The sequence below is a fragment of the Equus quagga genome, chromosome 11 (assembly GCF_021613505.1).
Source record: "Equus quagga isolate Etosha38 chromosome 11, UCLA_HA_Equagga_1.0, whole genome shotgun sequence".
Classification (NCBI taxonomy): Eukaryota; Metazoa; Chordata; class Mammalia; order Perissodactyla; family Equidae; genus Equus; species Equus quagga.
Window position 1 is genome coordinate 108257511 of NC_060277.1, and position 17870 is coordinate 108275380.

A 17870-nucleotide genomic window follows, 5' to 3' on the forward strand; every position below is an offset into this window, starting at 1 on the left:
TCCTGGCTTTTACTGGGAACATTGCCTAATAAATCACATCCACAGGAATGTGGGTCTCAGGCCTGCTTCTGGGGAAGCCAACCTCGGGCGAGGCGCCAGCTCAGGGCAGCAGCGGCCACGTCCGCCACCCATCTGGACACGGTCTTTGTCGAGGGAAAGGAAGCTGGTCTCACCCACCTGCCCTGTGGAAAATGGGGAGCAGGGGCAGAGCAAGAGGCTTGGGAGCGCCCCGCTCAGCTCCGGCAGTCCGCTAGAGCCCTCGCTGACCTTGATGGCAGAGATTTGAGCCCACTTTCCATTGCAGACCGGAGCAAGGCAACACTTAATGAGCTGACCCCCAGCCATCACAAGGAGAGGGTCTGAGCACCCGGATTGGCTGGGGCCCCCTCGGCTGCCCCGCAGGCCCCCCGAACCCCCGTGGCAGTTACCTACCTCTCTTCTCGGTGGTCACCACCAAGGCCTCGGCGGCTTCTCCCCAGCCCTTGCGGGTCTGGGCCGTGATGCGGAACAGGTAGACAGACTCTGGCTTGAGGCCAGTGGCCGTGTACTGGCGGGCGCTGGGCGCCAGCACCTCCACTGTGGCAGCGTTGGCTGTGGTGGCATTGAGCCGGTGTGTGATCTGGTAAGCTGTGGGGAAGGAAGGAAACGGGCCGCACTGGGAAGGAGGGAAGGCTGCTCCTGGAGCCCCCAGAAAGCGTCATTCCTTCCTTGGCTACCACATGTCTGCGCCTGGGCCACCTGGGCTGGGGCTCATCTGCTTGAAGCCCTCTTGGTCACTCTTGTGTCCTCAGCCGCCCTTGGGTATGACTGTGGGGGGCACGGACGGGTGCTCTGTACACTGTTTCTGTGACCCCCATAACAGCCCCAGGTGAGGAAACTGAGGCTCAGAGAGGCCAGACCACCTGCTAGGAAGTGACTGAGGTGGACGTCCAGCCCAGGTGTTTGTAAGTCCAAAGTGCTTGCCCTTCCCGCCTCCACTCTGCCTTTGCAGGAGTGGCATCCATCTGCGGGTGCCAGGACTGGGAGCCTGCGACCAGGCACCGGTGGTCCAGTCCTCTGTTTTACAGAAGGAGCTGAGGCCGTGGAGGGAAGCTGACTTACTCAAGTCACACACCGTGTGAGTCTTCTCCTGTGAGGCTGTGTGCGCGTGTGCTGCAGGGAACCCTGAATATGAAATGATGCTTCTGACCCCAGCATACCTCCCAGCGCCTGAGGTCCAGTTTCCCACTTGTGAGCCCAGCTGTGCTGCGCTGGCCAGTGTGCCCTCACCTGGCCACACTCAGGAACAGCAGCCAAGGTTTACCAGAAGGCCAGTTGGCTTGGGGCATTAGGGGCACAAAGTTAACCCATGGTCCTTAAGGGACCTGAGCTCTGGCCTTGCCCTCCCGCTGATAATCTCACAGACTGAGATTTCCAGTGGGAGAAATAAGACTCAGAATCCTTCTTGAGGAGATGTGGACACTTCCGGGATCTAGTCTTCCTCTGGCCAACACCGACTATGCCTCCTTTACACCCTTCTACCTCCTCCTTCTTCCTGGGGCCAGGGCACGGGGAGGGTAGAGGCTTACCGAGAATGATGCCATTGGGAGCAGCAGGGGGCTGCCAGATCAGGCGCACCGATGTGGTCCTCACCTCCGGGAACAGGATGCCCATGGGTGGTCCTGGGACTGGAGGGGACAAAGCAGAAGTGGTGACAGTGTGGCTGATGCTCAGCCCTGAGCCCAGACCAGCTCAGCAGAGCAGCACGGCAGGCTCAGCTCAGCTCAGTGAACTTTGTGGAGTGCTGCCCTGTGCCTGGCATGGTGTCCTAATGCAGGACAGGAAGATGCTACCAGTGTGGTTTCTTCCCTCAAAATTGGCATCATTTGGTAGGAACTGGAAGGGACCAAGGCTCCAGCCCCCTTTAGCTCAGTGTCCGTGGACATGTGCACACATATGTACGCACAGGGCTGCCTTCTGAACTGGGCGATGGGACCCTGTCCTGGGTCTGTGCTCTAGAAGGTACCACTCTGACTTCCTTCCCTCGGTGGGTGAGGCGGCCGTGGGGCAAAGGGAGGCACCCTCCAGAACCTGCACCATTCCTCTTTCTAGACCCAATTCTGGAACCTGGGATCCTGGAATTCCCTGTCCAGACAGCCGCAAGCATGCTTCCAGGGTCTGCATGGGGCTGTCCCCGGAGCCACCCTCCTGAGGGTGGACTGGCACCTCAGGACCGAGGGATGGCCAAGCAGTAGCTGTTTTGGGTGTTGGGATGGAGACCGAATGACATGGGCCAGAGGAGAGGGTGGGAAGAGAGCAGGTAGGGGGGTGGAGGACGGCTTGGGGGCAATGCTTCCTGCGCTGCCTCATTCCGACACAGAAGGCCAAGAAGTCTGAGACTTCTACACTTGAACTCAGCCTTCCAGGTCATTACGAGGGTACATTTGTCAAGGCAAGAGCATAGAACATATTTAATTTAACAGATCGTTAGCTTGATTTATAACCTGGATATATAGACATATGCTGTTTGGGTTTCCTTTTGCACTCTTGTCCGAACCCCACAAATGTTCGTGGTGGGCAGTATGTGAGTATGCGGCGGGGAGGAAGGACGGGGAAGGACCTGTCAGTCAGCCTTTGCCAGGAGTTTTGCTGCAGAGATGCAGGCCTACAGCCCCGCTGGTGTCACTCTTTTGCAAACAGGCCCAGGAGGCTCAGGCCCAGGAACCATCAAGCCTCTCCCTTGCACAGACCTTTACTTAAAGTGATCCTGCCTCAGGCGATCAAGAAATCAAAACGGGTGTGAAGTCTCTTTTCTGTACACTTGTCCCAAAGAGAGTGCAAGAGGCGGAATCAGATGTCACACTGCCCTTGCACTGTCATTTTTTCCTTTGGGATGCACCATCTGTAATTAGCATCCCTTGCAGTGGGGATGGGACTGAGCTGGACCTCGGTGACCTGCCCCCCACAGGAGAAGCCTGAGGCCACGGTTCCCTCCGGGGCAGAGCGTGACCCCAGAGGGCCAGGATTGGGCAGGCAGGACTAGGACAGCTTCTGGTCTTCCCAGACCGGCAGGGATTTGAACTCACCATCATCCAGTGTCCGCTCCAGGATGGGAGGGTGGCTGGGGCTGCCGTCCCCGATGCGCGTGAAGGCCAGCACCTGGACCTCATAGAGCACGTATTTGCCCAGGCCTGTGAGCTGGGCGCTGCGGGACGAGTTCCCTTCCACCAGCCAGAACCGGGGCTGGGAGTCTGAGTCCTTCTCCTTGTACATGACCTGCCGGAGCCCAGTGCAGGGGTGAGGGCCTCGGGCCTGGGGTGGTCCTGCCAGCACCTCTCCCAAGTCTCACCCCCAGGAGCGAGGTGGGCGGGGATGGAGCCGGCAGACCAGGGGTCCTTGGAGTGGCTGGGCCCCAAGGAGGCATGGGGTAACTGCGAAGCTAGTGTTCCGGGAAGGGGACGCAAAGATGCGCTCATCCACGGAGCTGAAGTTTCCTTAGAGAGCATCCAGGTAAGAAAACAGGCTCCGAGAGGGGATGTGACTTGCTCAAGGTCACATAGCCAGTAGTGTCAGAGCCAGGAGGTCAAGCCACATCTCCCAACTTCCACGCCAGGGCTGGATCATGCGGCTATGCACAGCTTTGGGAAGAATTCTAGAAGATAATGGAAGCTGAAGCTGGGCTCATCAGAGCTGAGAGTGAGGCCTGGACAGCCAGCATGGACTCCTGGGGGAGATGGAGCTGCCCCAAGGACCCTGGGCCCTCCCTGGATGCCTCCTCACCCCTGAGGGAGGACTCCCTGGTTGCTATGGTGACCAGTGGATGGACTCTGGAAGGCAGAGACTGGGCCCCAGGGGGTCACGAGGACAGGGCATCTTGGGTGGGGAAGCCGGTGTAGGGGCTCCAGCCTCTTGCTGTGCTCGGATCCAGGACCCACCTTGTAGCCCAGCACGAGCCCATTGCGGTCGGCCTCAGGGATTTCGTTCCAGCGCACCAGCATGCTGCTGGAGGTGGTGGCCAGCGCGGACACGTTGGTGGGGCCAGAGGATGGGACTGAGGGAGAAAGGGAGCGGAGAGAAGGAGCTCAGGACCCAAAGTCGACCCTACAGTGGAAGGGAGTGGAGTGGGACCTGGGGAAGGACACGTGGCACAGACAGTCCCCAAAGAGCACATTATCCTGCCGTGACTCCTTTTGGAATGTCCCAGATGCTGTTTCTGGTTTCAGATTGGCCTCCCTGTTATCCTCTGCTCTGGCTAAGTCAGGAAGAGCCTGCATTCCCGCGGGCGCAGCGGGTATGTGTGTGTGTGCGCACGTGTGTGTGTGTGTGGTGTGTGTTAAAAGGCACCAGGAAAATGAGCCCCAGAGCAGTGAGCCACATGTGCACGAATGAGGCTGGGGGCTTGTATTCTGTGGGTGACCCCTTCCCAGGCCCCTATGAGCTGCTGGTTGCATTCTGGAATGTTCTCAGAGCTAACCCCACTCCTTCCCCCCATCTCAGGCTCTCTCAGGCACCACTGGGCGTCACGGTTAAAGGTGAGGGCGCACGGGTGGGGACCCCCACGCCCTGACTTTGGGAGCAGGGAGCAGCTGCAGGTAGGGATCAGGGGCTGGGAGACGCAGCAACACGCAGGGAGCTCTGCCCAGACATGGAGCACAAAAGGAAAACAAGCCCTATTTCTGAACTGCCCTTGGCAGGCCCGGAGGGTGGAGAGACAAAGGCGGGGTGGGGGCTGTGGTGGGCTGGCATCCTAGCTGCAGGCCTCGGGGACCTGCTGGGAGGTTGGCACAGGGGGGCGGTACCTGACTCCCGCGTCCTGCCCATCACTGTGTGGCTCCAGGGCCCGCTCCCGATGGCGTTGAAGGCCTGCACCTGGACGCGGTACTCCGTCCACTCCTCCAGGTCCTCGATGGTGTACTCCCGCTCCACGCGGTCCTGCACCACGTGGCTCAGCGTCTTGCCGTGGCCGTCCGCCCGGCTGTATTTGATCTTGTAGCCCACCGACTCGGGATTCCCGTTGTATTCCATCTCCGGGAGAGGCTGCAGGAGGGCAGGGCAGGCAGAGCTGCCGTGAGGCCCGGCCCGCCCTGTGTACAGAACTGCCTGGCTTGGCCCCCTCTTCCAGGGAGCCTTCAGGATTACCCAGCCCACTCTCCAACCTGTCTGTGCCTGTGTGAGGCGCTGTCACCCTGGGTGTGGCTTAGATTGTGTGACTCTGTGTTTCTCACAGCCCCATCTCCCTGTCTCTCCACGTCAGGCTCTGAGGAGAGGTGGCATCCATTCTTTATTGTGCACATGGTGAACTTACTACCCTGCCAAGGGAGTCGGACCAGGCGAGGAGACCCCAAAGTCCGTCTGTCCCACCTGCTGATGAGCGTAGCACCTTGGGTCCTGGCTGGCTCTACCACTTAACTCCCTCACCCGGGCTGCCAACACATACTTCGTTAATTGCCTACAACATGCCTGGTCTCAGCTCATGCCTGCCTTGGAGAAGCAAGCAAGTGGAGAGGGCATCCTGAGCATGGATGGGGCACCTGTCACCATCAGGAAGTCCTTCCTTCCAGCAAACTTTGGTCTCTCCTGCTGCATTTTTAGCCTCTTTCTCTTGTTGAGTCTCAGTGAAAAGACAGATTTCCTTCCTGGGAAGCCTATGAGTAGGCTGCGGGGCTGTGGTCGCTGGCTCAGGGCCGTTTGGATGAACTTGGGCAGTGTTGATAAGATGTGTGTGCACGCTGGGGGAAGCCTGTGATTGGAAGCAGGTGCGAGCTGAAGGGTGGCCTTCAGATTCTCCTCTGAAGGCGGCAGAGCTGGAGCTGGGCCGCCCCAGGCCCTCACCTGCCCCCCCATTCTGCTTCCCCGGGGGATCCAAAGAGCCCACGGTCCACAGGCTCCCACTTCTGACCCACTTCCTCCCCTCCTCTCCTTCGGCCTCTGCCTCCCTCCCTACGCACTCCCTTCCTCCCGCCAGCCCGTTCCTACAGACACTCACTGAAGCCAACCAGAGACCATTAAGACAGCAATCGATGGCTGGAGAGCTTGAGATGGGCCTGGAGCGCACGTGCCCTCCCCTGCTAAGGAAGGGTCATGAAGGGGCTGTGCACCATTAAGCGGGACTGGAGGTGCCTGGGGCCCTGTCCGGCAAGGCAAATGCCTTTTTATTCCCCCTCCAGCTCCCTCTGGGTATCAGACTCTCTAGCCTTTTAGTACCTGGAAACCTTAAAGTGAGATGCAGGAGGGAAGCAGAGCGTAGACGAGAAGGGGCGGAGAGGCCAGTGGTAACAGACAGCCCGAGGGCCTGGGGTGCCCGCCCACCTGCCGCTGTGCCCAGGGCTGCCAGCCTGGGCTGGAAGACAGCTCTGGTGCCACCCACCCTGGGGGGGAATCGTAATGAATGACTGGCGTTGGTCCAGGATGGTTGGTGCCATTAGCTCCTTTTATCGGACTGTCCACATACGTGAAAGGGAGCAATGGCTTTCCAGGAAACCCTGGCCCACAGCACGGCGTTCTGCAAGTTGTGCTTTATACAACCAGTAAGAGATCTTATGTATAAACAAAAAAAGAGTGGTGTGGCCAGGCGGGCCTGGGGAAGTGGAGCTGGGCAGGCTCTTCCCAGAGCTAGTGCCCCGGCCTCTCTAAGGAGCGGGCTATGCTGTGTTCTTCCCCACGTTCATGGCTCTAAGAACTCCAGGATGCTCTGAGCGCCTCTCCACTTGCTGCTTTGTGGGATCCTTGCCGAGAAACGCTGTCCCGGAGGAAGGCCCTGGGGAGAAGTGTTCTCTCTCGTTCCCCAGAGGGTGGGATGGCAGTGGGTTCAGTGGTTAGGGCTGCGGATTTTGGGGGCCAGATTCCTGGGTTGGGAATCTGAGCTCTGCTGTTAACTGGGGGGTGGGGGAGGCTGTGGGGGGCTTGGGCCAGTCATTCAGACTCTCTCTGCCTCAGTTTCCTCATCTGTAAAGTGGGGACCAGGATCACAGCTGTCACAGGCTTGTGGAGAGGGTTCAAGGCCTGACTTGGAATAAAGCGCCCAGAACAGCGCCTGGCGGGAAAGGAAGTCCTCGGCATGGCAGTATTGCCACCTCCTGCCGGTCACCTGGAGTCCCGGCCCTCGACATGCAACCCGGATCCGTGGGGACGGTCTGAGAGCCTAACAGCCCCGCCCTTACTTCCCCCTCCACCCCAGAAGCAACCCCTGGCTCTCTGACTTGGCGGAACAACTTGCATCTGATGCCAGACCCACCCTGGCGAGCTTTGTAGCTGCGAGTGCGTTCCTAAGCTCTCCGAGCCTCAGTTTTCTTAGCTGGAAATTGGGATAATAACGTGTCCTTCACAGGATTATTGGAAGGATTAAATGGAAGAAAAACGTAAAGTGCTTGGCACAAGGTGATGCTCAATGAACAGGCTTTCTAGCTCCTTCTCCTCACATGGGCATTTGTCCTTTCGCCTAAGACTGATTATCAGGCACCTTAGCAGGTCCTGAGTGTAAAGAAAGAGAAGGAAGCTGTGGGTATGCCGGTGGATGTCCCCTTTGATGTGGCCCCTTGGAGGCAATGACACCTTTGCAAGATGAAGAGGATCAAGGAGACAACCCCCCTCTGCCCTCACGGGAGCCTCACCATCCAGCGGAGCCACAGGCTGGTCTCACTGGCCGTGCGCAGGGTCACGTTGGCCGGGGCCATGTCAGGAGGTGCCTGGAGGGTCTGGATCTTTCTAGAAGGTTGGCTGGGTGGGCTGGTGCCCACGATGTTCACCTGGCGCATGCGGAAGCTGCAGTGGGGGAAAGGGGTGAGCAAGATGGTGAGGGCAGGACCCCAGGGCCAAAGCCTGTCCAGTCTAAGCAGCCCCCTCCCGTCCCGGGTCCTGCCCCATTACCTGTAGTAGGTGAAGGGATTGAGGTCGGGCACCTCCAGGGAGCGGGCGTCGGGCTCGTTGGTGAGCTGGTGAATCAGCAGCCACTCTTCTCCCTCCCCGACCACACCCACCTGGAAAAGGAGTCCCCTTAGACTGGCCCACCCTGCCGGGCTGAGATGGGGGATTCTGAGCCCTGGCCCCTGGAAGGCACAGCCCTGCCCAGGAAAGGTCTTGATTCAAACCCCAGGGCTTACCAGGAGGCCACCCATGGGACCACCATCTTTCCAGGCCCGTGAACATGACTTGGAGTGTGACCCCATGCCCCCTTGCATCAGAATCTCGTGGAATGCTTGTTATAACCCACTCCTGGGTCCTGCCCTAGACTGAGCCAGTCAGACTCCCTGGGGGTGGTGCCCAGGAATCTGTGCATTTAGTAAGCTTCCAGGTGATCTCCCTGGACACCCTGGGGTGCTTCTACAAACCCAGCTAAATCAGAAGCAGAATTCCTGGGGGGGTGGGACTGAGGCGTTGGAACTTCCGAACACTCCTTGGTGCAGCCAAAGCTGAGCATCGCAGTTAAAAGGGCTGCGGGCAGCAGCTGGTTATCTTTCTAGGCCAGCCAGACACCACCCTAACCCGAGGGGACTGGTGTGTGTGTGCGCATGTGTGTGCGTCCATGTGTGTAAGAGAGCGTGTGTGTACAGCTGTACAGGTGAGGTGGAGGGGAAGGGAACTGTGGCATTTTTGGTGTATCTAGCCATCTGAGAGTTGCCTGTGAAATTCACACAGACGAAAGCACACACAGGATTTGCAGCCAAGAGCGTGGGCATGGCTGAGGCCCAGAGCCGGCTGCCCCGCTGCAGGGCTGCCCTCGGGCAGCCGTTACCTGGGCCTCCACCAGCCAGCGGGAGATGGACGTCTTCCCGTCGTAGCCTGGCCTGAACTGCAGGGTCACGGAGCGGGGGCCGATGTTGGAAATGCCCAGGTTGGTGGGGGCCCCCGGGAGTTCTGGAAAAGGAAAACAGGGCGGGAAAGGAGATCGGGTAGGAACGTCGAGAGGACTCTCTGGGCACTGAGCAGGCTGTGTCCCACTTTTGCTAGAAGCCTCTAAGGAGGAGCATGGCCGAGGCCTCCCCCTGCGAACACAGTCCTCGTTCCTGCCTCCGTGGCTCACTGTGTCCATACCAGCAGCCTGGGGCAGGTTTAGGGGCCGAGAGGAGCTTCTGGGGCCAGGAAATGGGCTGGGCATGTAAGGGCTTCCCTAATGAAGGCCCCTCTCCATCCACACACACAGTCCCCAAACCCAACAATGGCTGAGGGAGATAGAAGGAGGGGTGGGGACAGGAGGCAGCCCGTTTTCCAAGCAGGAACCTTGGGGTTCAGGATGAACAGAACGAGCACAGGTTCTGGAGTTGGACTGTCTGAGTTGGAATCCAACTCCCCTGCTTCCGTGCTGTGTGTCTTTGGGCAAGTTACCTAACCTTTCTGTGCTGCAGTGTTCTCATAAAATGGCGATGATAATAACATCACCTACCTCAGGGTCGTTGTGAGGATTAAATGAATTAATGTACATGAAGTACTTAGCTGGGGGCTGGTAAGCACTACATAAATATTTCTGTGTTACTGTTATTATCACTTGGGAGCCACTGAAACTCAGGAACCTCAGCCATCTCCGTGGCAGGTCGAGGGGTTCTGCCAGGTCACACGAGCGTAGACTTACGGACCAGACCACATGGTTACCTAGTCCATCTCCTCATAGATACAGATGGGGAAACTGAGGCACAGAGGGAGCCTTGACTTGCTCAAGGTCGAAGAGCTTGGCAGAAGCAGGGCTGAGGGTAGACCTCAGCTTGCTCTTTACAGCAGGTTTAAGACTGTCCCCACCTGCTCTGCCATCTTCCCAACCGGCACTTCCACCCGTGGAATCTGACTTGGACTTTCTAGGTGACAGTGACGATTCTTCCCCTGAATCATAGATACCGCTGCCCGTCACGGAACCTGGTGTGGGGTGGGGCGTGGAGGGAGGCGGGAGCGGGGCCAATGGGACAAGGGTGGGGGCCTCTGCTTTCCTGAGAGCCATGGGAGGAAGCAGCATCGAGCCCAGAGAGGCTCCCTCCAGAGACCCAGGACCACGAGCATCAGCCTGCCCGCGGGGACCAAGGGAGGGAGGGCCATGCAGGAGGAAAGCCAACGTTCCTGGAAAGAAGGGGCCTCTCCTGCCCTGAGAGCGGGCACCTACCTGGAGGCACCCCGGAGGAGATGGTGGAGGCAGAAACCTGGCCCTGGCCCTTGGCGGTCATGGCAGCCACCTCGATGGTGTAGGTGGTGAGCGCAGTGAGGCCTGTGACGCGGTACTCCAGGGTCACGTTGGGCAGGTAGTGGGTCACGCGGGTGTTGGTCCGGTTGTACTCCTCCCAGGAGATCCGGTACCCTGGGGAGAGCCCGAGCTGTGACATAAGCTGGCCTGGCCCTCCACTCTGCTTCTCACTCCTTCCCTAGCTGGCGTTAGATATGCGGGCGGAGCAGCGGGGCTGAGGGATGGGGTGGCATCGTGCCTGGGGCCCCCGGGGGTAACCTCGGTGGAAAGCCCCTGGTGGGTGGGGACTGCAGGAGGGAGAGCCGGTCACTGTGGTGGCCGCCTGGGGCCTGAGGCTGCAGATCTGGGATCTGTTACAGAGTGGAGGGGCCGAGAGTCTTCTCTGAGCACCTTCTAAGAAAGAGGGGTCTGCTGGGAGCTTCGGAGCGACAGGAAGCCGCCAGCAGGGCGATGGACCAGATGACCTCTCCTGGCCCTTTCGCCCGGGTTCAGCCACCCCACGGTGCCTACCTGAGAGGATGCCGTTCTTCTCTCCCGGCTCTTGCCAGCTGACTTTCAGCGAGGTGTCCAGGATTTCACTGAAGCTCAGGTGTCCCACAGGCCCAGGCACTGTACCCCAAAAGGACCCCACCCCACCCCAAGCCAGTTAGTGTCAGAGAGAGATGGCTGTCTGCAAGAGAGCCCGCTCTGGGGGGCTCCAGGGGCACCCCAGGATGGGAGATGAGACCAGGACCGCCCTGTGCCTGCAGCGCCCAGCCCGGCCCTCGGGTGGGGACGGAGAGAGCAGGGGCGGGCGGTGCCTACCGTCCTCATGGGTGCGCACCAGCTGGGGGGTGCTGCGAGGCCCGTCCCCAGGGGTGGTGAAACACAGCACCGAGGTGAAGTAGTCGGTGAACTTCTTCAGGCCGGACACGAAGCCCACGTGGACCGTGTCTTGAAAGTTGGGCCGGGCCGTCACCATGGTAACCTCTTCCTCCTGTTCCGGCTCCCAGGCGATCAGCTGAGGAGAGGCCAGCAGTTTAGACAGAGCAGCCAGAATGTTCCAGAAGAGGCCAGGTGCTCTCCCACAGGCTGGCCAGTGGACAGAGAGTGTCCAGGACTGTAGCTCCCTGTCCTCCGTCCTCCCAGGGGAAGGACGGCCGTGCAGATGCCCACAGGCCGCCGGAACATCTGTCCTCCTGGGAGTCCCCTTTGGTGTGCTGCTGTGTTATTGAGCGGCCGCAAGGCCCCATGTGGGGTGCTTTCCATGAGTCATTTCTTACTCAATTCCCACAAATTATGGAAGAGAGGACTTCCAAAATTTGTAAAGAGAGGATGCCCACATAATTTGCATGTCCAGTGCAAAATGCAAATGGAGGGCCCCCTTGTGCAAAAAATTATTAAGAATTTCCAGATGACAGCAGCAGAGCATTGAATTGAACATGGGGTCCTGCTGAGCGTGGAGCCCTGAGTGACTGCACAGTTTGGGCACCCATGAAGCTGGCCCTGTTTTCTACAGATGAAGAAACTGAGGCTCAGAAAGGCTAAGTGACTTGTGCTATATCACACAGCCGGTAGGGACCTGAGGGGCTCCCATACGTTTCTCTGTCTGGGCTGGGGCAGTTTCTCCCTAGGAGTTCTCCTGTACAGCTGGAACTTCAGTGTGTGGATAACTCTTACTCTTTTAAGCATGTTTCAAGTTGGGATTTCCATCTTAGACATCACCCGGAGGTGGCGTGCCGGCAAGAAAACCCCGTCTGGAAATCCAGCATCACTTTTTGTCTAATCTCCACCTCACACACACCGCCCCTAATTGCAACAGCTTCCTGCCTCCCCTCCCTTCTCTTCTTGCCTCTTGATCCCTCACCTCACACTCTTGTTTTCTAGGTCCTTCATCTGTCTCCAATGATGACAGCTGGCCTCAGAGATTTCCTCATTTATTTGAAGTTGATTAAATAGCAATTAATGGTGAAAAGCAACACTGGATGAGTTTTAATAAGCACGGGTATTTATAGATATAAAACAATACGCCGATGTCTCCTGATTAACTCACGCCTGTAACAAGGCTTAATCTTCTCCTTTTCATGGCCGCGTGTTTATAAAGGATGTTTTGAAATTTAATTGGTATTGTGAAAAGATAGCCTATAGCAAGTTAATTAGACACTAATTAGACCCTAAAAATACTAATCAGAAATACTAAGTGGCATTTAATAAGTATGTTAAATATCTTCCTTATTTCGGTTATCTTGTTTCGTGGCAATTAAATTGCCGAACTTCTTTGGAGTAGATTAAGAAACAAGTTTAATGTTTTAATTTAATTTAATTAATGTAAATTTGAATTAATTACGCCATTAGAATTAATTGGGTGGTGTGTTCCCCAGCAAGTGCAAAATCTGGGTAAATATTATTTTATTGGTTTTAGGCCAATTACAATCACTACTATTTAAAAAATAAATCAAAGGACAAGAAGTATCTTTACAGATGCCTTAAGACAATATCACGGGGAACTGTCTTAAAAAATGACCCAGAAGAACGCAGCAATGACTCCGTCATCCTACTGTTCCATGAGCGGAGCCCAAGATGGCGGCAGGACTATGGTTGTTTCGGAGTAGTCACTCTGGGACGTGAGCCACTTGCCTCCTCTAGGGCATCTGAAGAGGAGGATGCTCAGGGTTAACAGGCCTTTTCCTCAGGGCCAGCAAGACAATAGAATTGCCTTCTGCGCCTTCTATTGTCTGAGAGGAGCTGGACTCTGAGCCGCCCTGAGATGGACCTCAGTGCTCCAGCCAACACCCAGCAGGGCTGCAGTCTGCCGGGCTCTTCCTGCGCGCCTGGCGCTAGCTGAAGCCCATGGCTGAGCAGTCCCCCTCATCGTCACAGTGAGGACTAGCTGGGCATCACCGTCCCGAGCTGGTACAAGAGGGAAACAGTGAAGTTCAGGAAGGCTGAGGACTGGGCAGTGCCCAGGGGCCTACCAGGAGGTGGTTTCAAAGCTTTGGACCAGAGCGCTCTGACGCACGCCTCTGCCTCCCCAGGCGCACACGGCTGCTGGCATGTCAGGGTTTCTCTTTGCCATGTCCCTGCCCTTATAAGTCAGGCTCAGTGCTGATTTCCTCTGTTGGGTCCTGGGCCGTGGATTCTAAGTAGACTGGGCTGCCCTGAGCATGGGTGGGGCGTGTGGGTGAGCGTGTGCTGGGGGAGGAGCATCAGACCTAGGTTGCCGGGACAGCCAGCTCCACCTCAGAGAGCAGAGGCCAAGGGAGGCAAACCTGTAACTGAAGGAGGGTGCTGCTGCTGGTGTGTGTTGGGGCGGGGCAGAATGTGCAGCCAAGCAGCAAGGAAGGAGGACAGAGCCCAGTTGTGTCACTTACTCTGTGACCCTGGGAAAGTCACTCAACCTCTCTGAGCCTCAGGCTATTATAGGGGACAGTCAGTTATGTGGTGGAGGCAGTAGATTACAGGGTGGAGAGTGTAGGATGGTATATATGGCCTGCTAGCTACTGGAGTCAAAAAAAAAAAAAAAGCAAAGGAAATTCTCTCTTTCCCTCCCCCTTTGTCTTTCTCTCTCTTTGCATTTGTGTGGACTCACATAAAACATCCTGGAATGATGAGTAAGAAATCACGACAGGGGTTACCTGGAGAGGGGAGAGTTTCAGAGCTGGTGGGACAGAGGCAGGCAGATGAGGGGCTAGGGTGGGTTGGAGGAGCTCTGCTCTATATTTATCTTTTCACATCTGTTGGTGTTTGAAACATGTGAAAGTATTTCTTGTTTAAAATTAAATTAAAAAATAAAAACTAATAATGAGGGGAATTTGGCAATAGTAGCAAAGTTATATACACATTTACCCTTTGACCCAGCAATCTCATTTCTAAGAATCTATTCCAAAGTTATAAGTGGAAATACGCAAAGACGTATGCACACAGCTATTCACTCCAGGAATGTCTGTTATCGTCCAAGACTGGAAACAACCAAAATGTCATCACTAGGGAGCAGGTTGACTGAAGGATGGGAGACCCACCTAACGGAGGATGATACAGAAGTAAAAAGAAGAAACGAGGAATCTCTCTATACACTCTTACGGAGTGATCTCCAGGATATAACGTAAATAAAAAAGCAAGGTGGAGAAAGCGTGTAGAGTAGCTGCCATTTATCTAAGAGGTAGAGGATACACACTTACATATGTGTGCAGTTGTTTATGTTAAAGAGATGGAAGGAAAAACCAAAACCAGCAAGCAAAAATCAAACCCGAGGGGGAAGGAGAGGACCAGAATTCAGGCTGATTTTCTCTGCATTTGCTTTGTAGATTTCACTTGGAACCATGTGAATAAGCTACATGATTATAGAACAAAATTAAATTAAAAAAAATCAATCCCTAAAAATTGAAACCAAAATGAAACAAATGAACTTAACAGTGTATTGAGTTGTAGCAAAATCACACGCTGAGACCCTATCTCCAAGGACTTGCAGCGCAGCGCAGTGACGGAAGCACGTGCTCGGGGAGGCATCCTGGGGGCGGGAAGAGCTGCCCCCTCTGGAGCTGCGCTCAGCCAGCACGGTGTCGACGGCACTGTTCTGGGACCGCTGTGGGTGTCTGAGGGATAAACTAGGCGGGTCAACTGGGTTTTCAGTTTGGAGAAAAGAGATACAGACAAAAGACCGATGAGATTATTAAAAAGCTTGTAGTCCTGAAATTGAGTTGGAAGTATCAGCATATATCTTACCTTAAGAAAAAAAAGTATTTCCTAGCCGTCCATTAACAGGGTCTAGAAGCAACCACCAATGCTGGAACAAGGAGCGTCCCTAGTGCCCAGCTGGCGGCATCGAACTATCATTTCCGACTAAAAGGAGCAAGGGCTCCTTGAAGACATGGCTGATCCCAGGCACGGTGCAAGGACTGTGCACGGCTTGGAACGTCCTGTCACACCAGAAAGCAGGACCGTACCAAAGATTTCTGGGGCTGTGTCAAAAGGGCTCGTGAGTCAACTCGAAGACGCCAATGGTGGGGAAGACGCCAATGGTGGGGCAATTTGGCGTCAATAAGAATAACAATGGTGGTGGACGGAAACCTATCAAACGTGTTAAAAATCCTTAAGTACGTGATCATACTACCAAAAACAAAACAAAAACATGACTCTCCCCAGTCCAAACTCATCTGCCGCCTTCGCAGATGCCGGGTAACCAGTTCATTATTTGGAAAATTGGTTAAGTAAGGGAAAAGAATTGAGCATTGACCACGCTTTCCCTGTACCTCTAGGTAACCAAAAAGGTGGTAAAGGAAAATTCTTTTTCTTTTTTGTTAAGTGTTTCAGCTATAAATGAAGAAGAAATTATAATATTTAAGTAACCCATTTTGCAACCCCTATTGAAATAGTAGATTACACAAGGATGGTCACTGGTGACCACGTCATAGTAAGAGAGACAGCCAGACTTCATGCCTTCTGATGGAAACACACAACACCATCGAGGGAGTAACATTCTGAAAAAAAAATCATCAAACCTGAATCTGATCAAGCCTCTAGTTCTAAGCTCCAATTTGCTGCAAATATAAGATTCAGAGGAATGTGTTAGATGACTCCACGGGGATGCAATCAGCAAAATCCAGGCTGTGGAAAATTCTATGAGACAAATGACGACGTTTCTTTACTAAATAAATTACAAGAAAAAAGAGAGAGAAAAAAAGGAGAGAGAGAATCTACAGATCAACTGAGTCCTGAAAAGTCCCGACCAATTGCAATTGTGTGGACCTCTTTTGGATCCTGAGGCAAATAACCCAACTAGTAAAAGAAATGACGTGGCAATCAGAGAAATTTAAATGCTGACTGGATATCTGATGATATTAAAGGGACTGTTAGTATTTTTAGGCACGATAATGATCATGAGGCTATGTTTTAAATAGAGACTTTATATCATTTCTCTACAGAAATATTTATGGATGAAATGACATGATGCCTGGGATTTGCTTCAGAATATTCCAGGGGAGAGGGAGAGCGTTTGAGGACAGATGGGAGATATTTGGTCATGAGCTGGCAAGTGTGGAACCAAGTATGTGTGCATGGGTGTTCGTTATAGGCTTCTCTCTCCTTTTGTGGATGCTTGGAATTTTCACAATTAAAAGGGTGGGGGGAAGTCCATTCTTGCTGGAGGTGTGCCAGGGACAAACACTGCTTTTTTCTCCCTGTGATATACTGAAAGGCAAAGAAGCAAGAAATAAAATCCCCACTGTATCCATTTGTACTTAGGAAAAATCAAGTTACACTTCTTATCTTACAGTCAAGTCATACAACACATTTTCTTTTCAATGCAAGAAAGCTGCAGGCTCTGAGTTTGAATGTGAGCCTTGCAATTACTCTGTTAGACTGTGAGAAGCTCACTTGTCTCTCGGGCCTCAGTTCCTCCCTCTGTAAAATGGGGTGATGAGAGTAAGACTTACTTCTTAGGGCTCTTGTGCAGCTTGCACGAGAGAAGAGTGTGAGCAGAGCCCTAGCATCCTGCCTGGCATGGAGAGAATGCCCTCAACTGTGAGCTCTTCTTAGTCTCCCATCGGCCCCTCTACTCAAAACATCTGGGCAGTTCACGCCCTCTGACCTGGATCAAGCAGCCACGGGTGCTGGGCACCGACGGGACCTGGAACTCAGGCGGCTCTGCAGCCTCCTCCTGCTCTAGTCATAACGAGTCACCATCCTAACTGTCCTGACCCCCTGGCTGGCCTTCTTGGCCCTCCAGGAGCCGTTTGCCTTGGAATTTTGCAGCTCAGCCATTCCGAATGTGGAAGAAAACCCAGAATTGGCAGCAAGAAGCTAACCATGCCCAGCTCAGCTCCTCTGCTCCTCAGCGTAATGCGGCCCTCCATTCTCTCCCTGGTCCCCTCCCCCCAGAGTCCCAATTAGCAGACTTGTCTGGCCAGCAGCACTGCCAGCGTTCAGCTACCCTCCCTCGCACCGGGAAAGCCCTGCTCGGCCTGGGAGTGAGAGGGCTGTGGCTGGGGCACGTCTGGCTCTGGACCATCCCGCCTTTGTTTATGACACCAGCAGAAAATTCTCGTTGTGATCTAACCTCAGTCCCTTCCTGCCCAGCCACCTCCAACCTGCAGTAATAATGGCTATGGTTTCTTGTCCTAGAAATAATCTTGGTTGATGTACATATGCAAACATGGCACAGAAGGGGTGTGGGAACCTTCCAGAAGTGTCAGCAGTCACCGTGAGGTCACCAGATCCCTCGGCTCAAAGCCAGAGGCTGCAGTGCTCTCCCCTTCACGGCGGGCTTCCCGGTGGCACACCCCTTAAACGCTCTGCCTCCCCTTCCGCATCCGGAGGCAGCTGACAGCGTCCTCCCACCTGCCCCGAGCTCCTATGAAACAGGGTGCAGACCTCACACTGTGTGATCCGTCCGCCTTCAGTTCTCCTAGGGGAGGTCGGCTCGGTGCTCCTCGTGGGTGCGAGGAGAGACCCAGGCGCGGGATCCAAGGTCTGGGTTCCAGGACGGGGTGGCTGGGAAGTCCCGAGTTTTAGCACAGCTACAACTATGGCAAATTTACACTAATACCACCACTACCACCACCACTACTACTAGTAGTAGTACTAGTACTACTATTACTGCTACCAGTACTATTACTACCATGACTAGTACTGCTGCTACCACCACCACCATCACTACTAGTACTACTACCAGTAATACTGTTACTACTACCAGCACTGTTACTACTGCCACCACTACTAGTACTACTACCAGTAACACCATTACTACTACCAG

The 17870-nt window shown here is 54.9% G+C and overlaps 1 protein-coding gene across 2 annotated transcripts in view; it reads right to left on the bottom strand.

Annotated features, from left to right (window-relative positions):
- SDK2 (sidekick cell adhesion molecule 2) overlaps positions 1-17870 on the bottom strand; it is a 273296-nt gene that overhangs the window by 44782 nt on the left and 210644 nt on the right. For both annotated transcript variants that reach the window (XM_046677439.1, XM_046677438.1), the window contains exons 19-29: positions 10946-11141; positions 10652-10750; positions 10064-10255; positions 8711-8832; positions 7846-7955; positions 7590-7740; positions 4779-5016; positions 3915-4030; positions 3066-3255; positions 1569-1667; positions 433-627 (exon numbers count right to left, since the gene is read on the bottom strand). In XM_046677439.1, the coding sequence (XP_046533395.1) occupies positions 433-627; positions 1569-1667; positions 3066-3255; positions 3915-4030; positions 4779-5016; positions 7590-7740; positions 7846-7955; positions 8711-8832; positions 10064-10255; positions 10652-10750; positions 10946-11141 (1708 nt within the window). The remainder of the gene's footprint in view (positions 1-432; positions 628-1568; positions 1668-3065; positions 3256-3914; positions 4031-4778; positions 5017-7589; positions 7741-7845; positions 7956-8710; positions 8833-10063; positions 10256-10651; positions 10751-10945; positions 11142-17870) is intronic.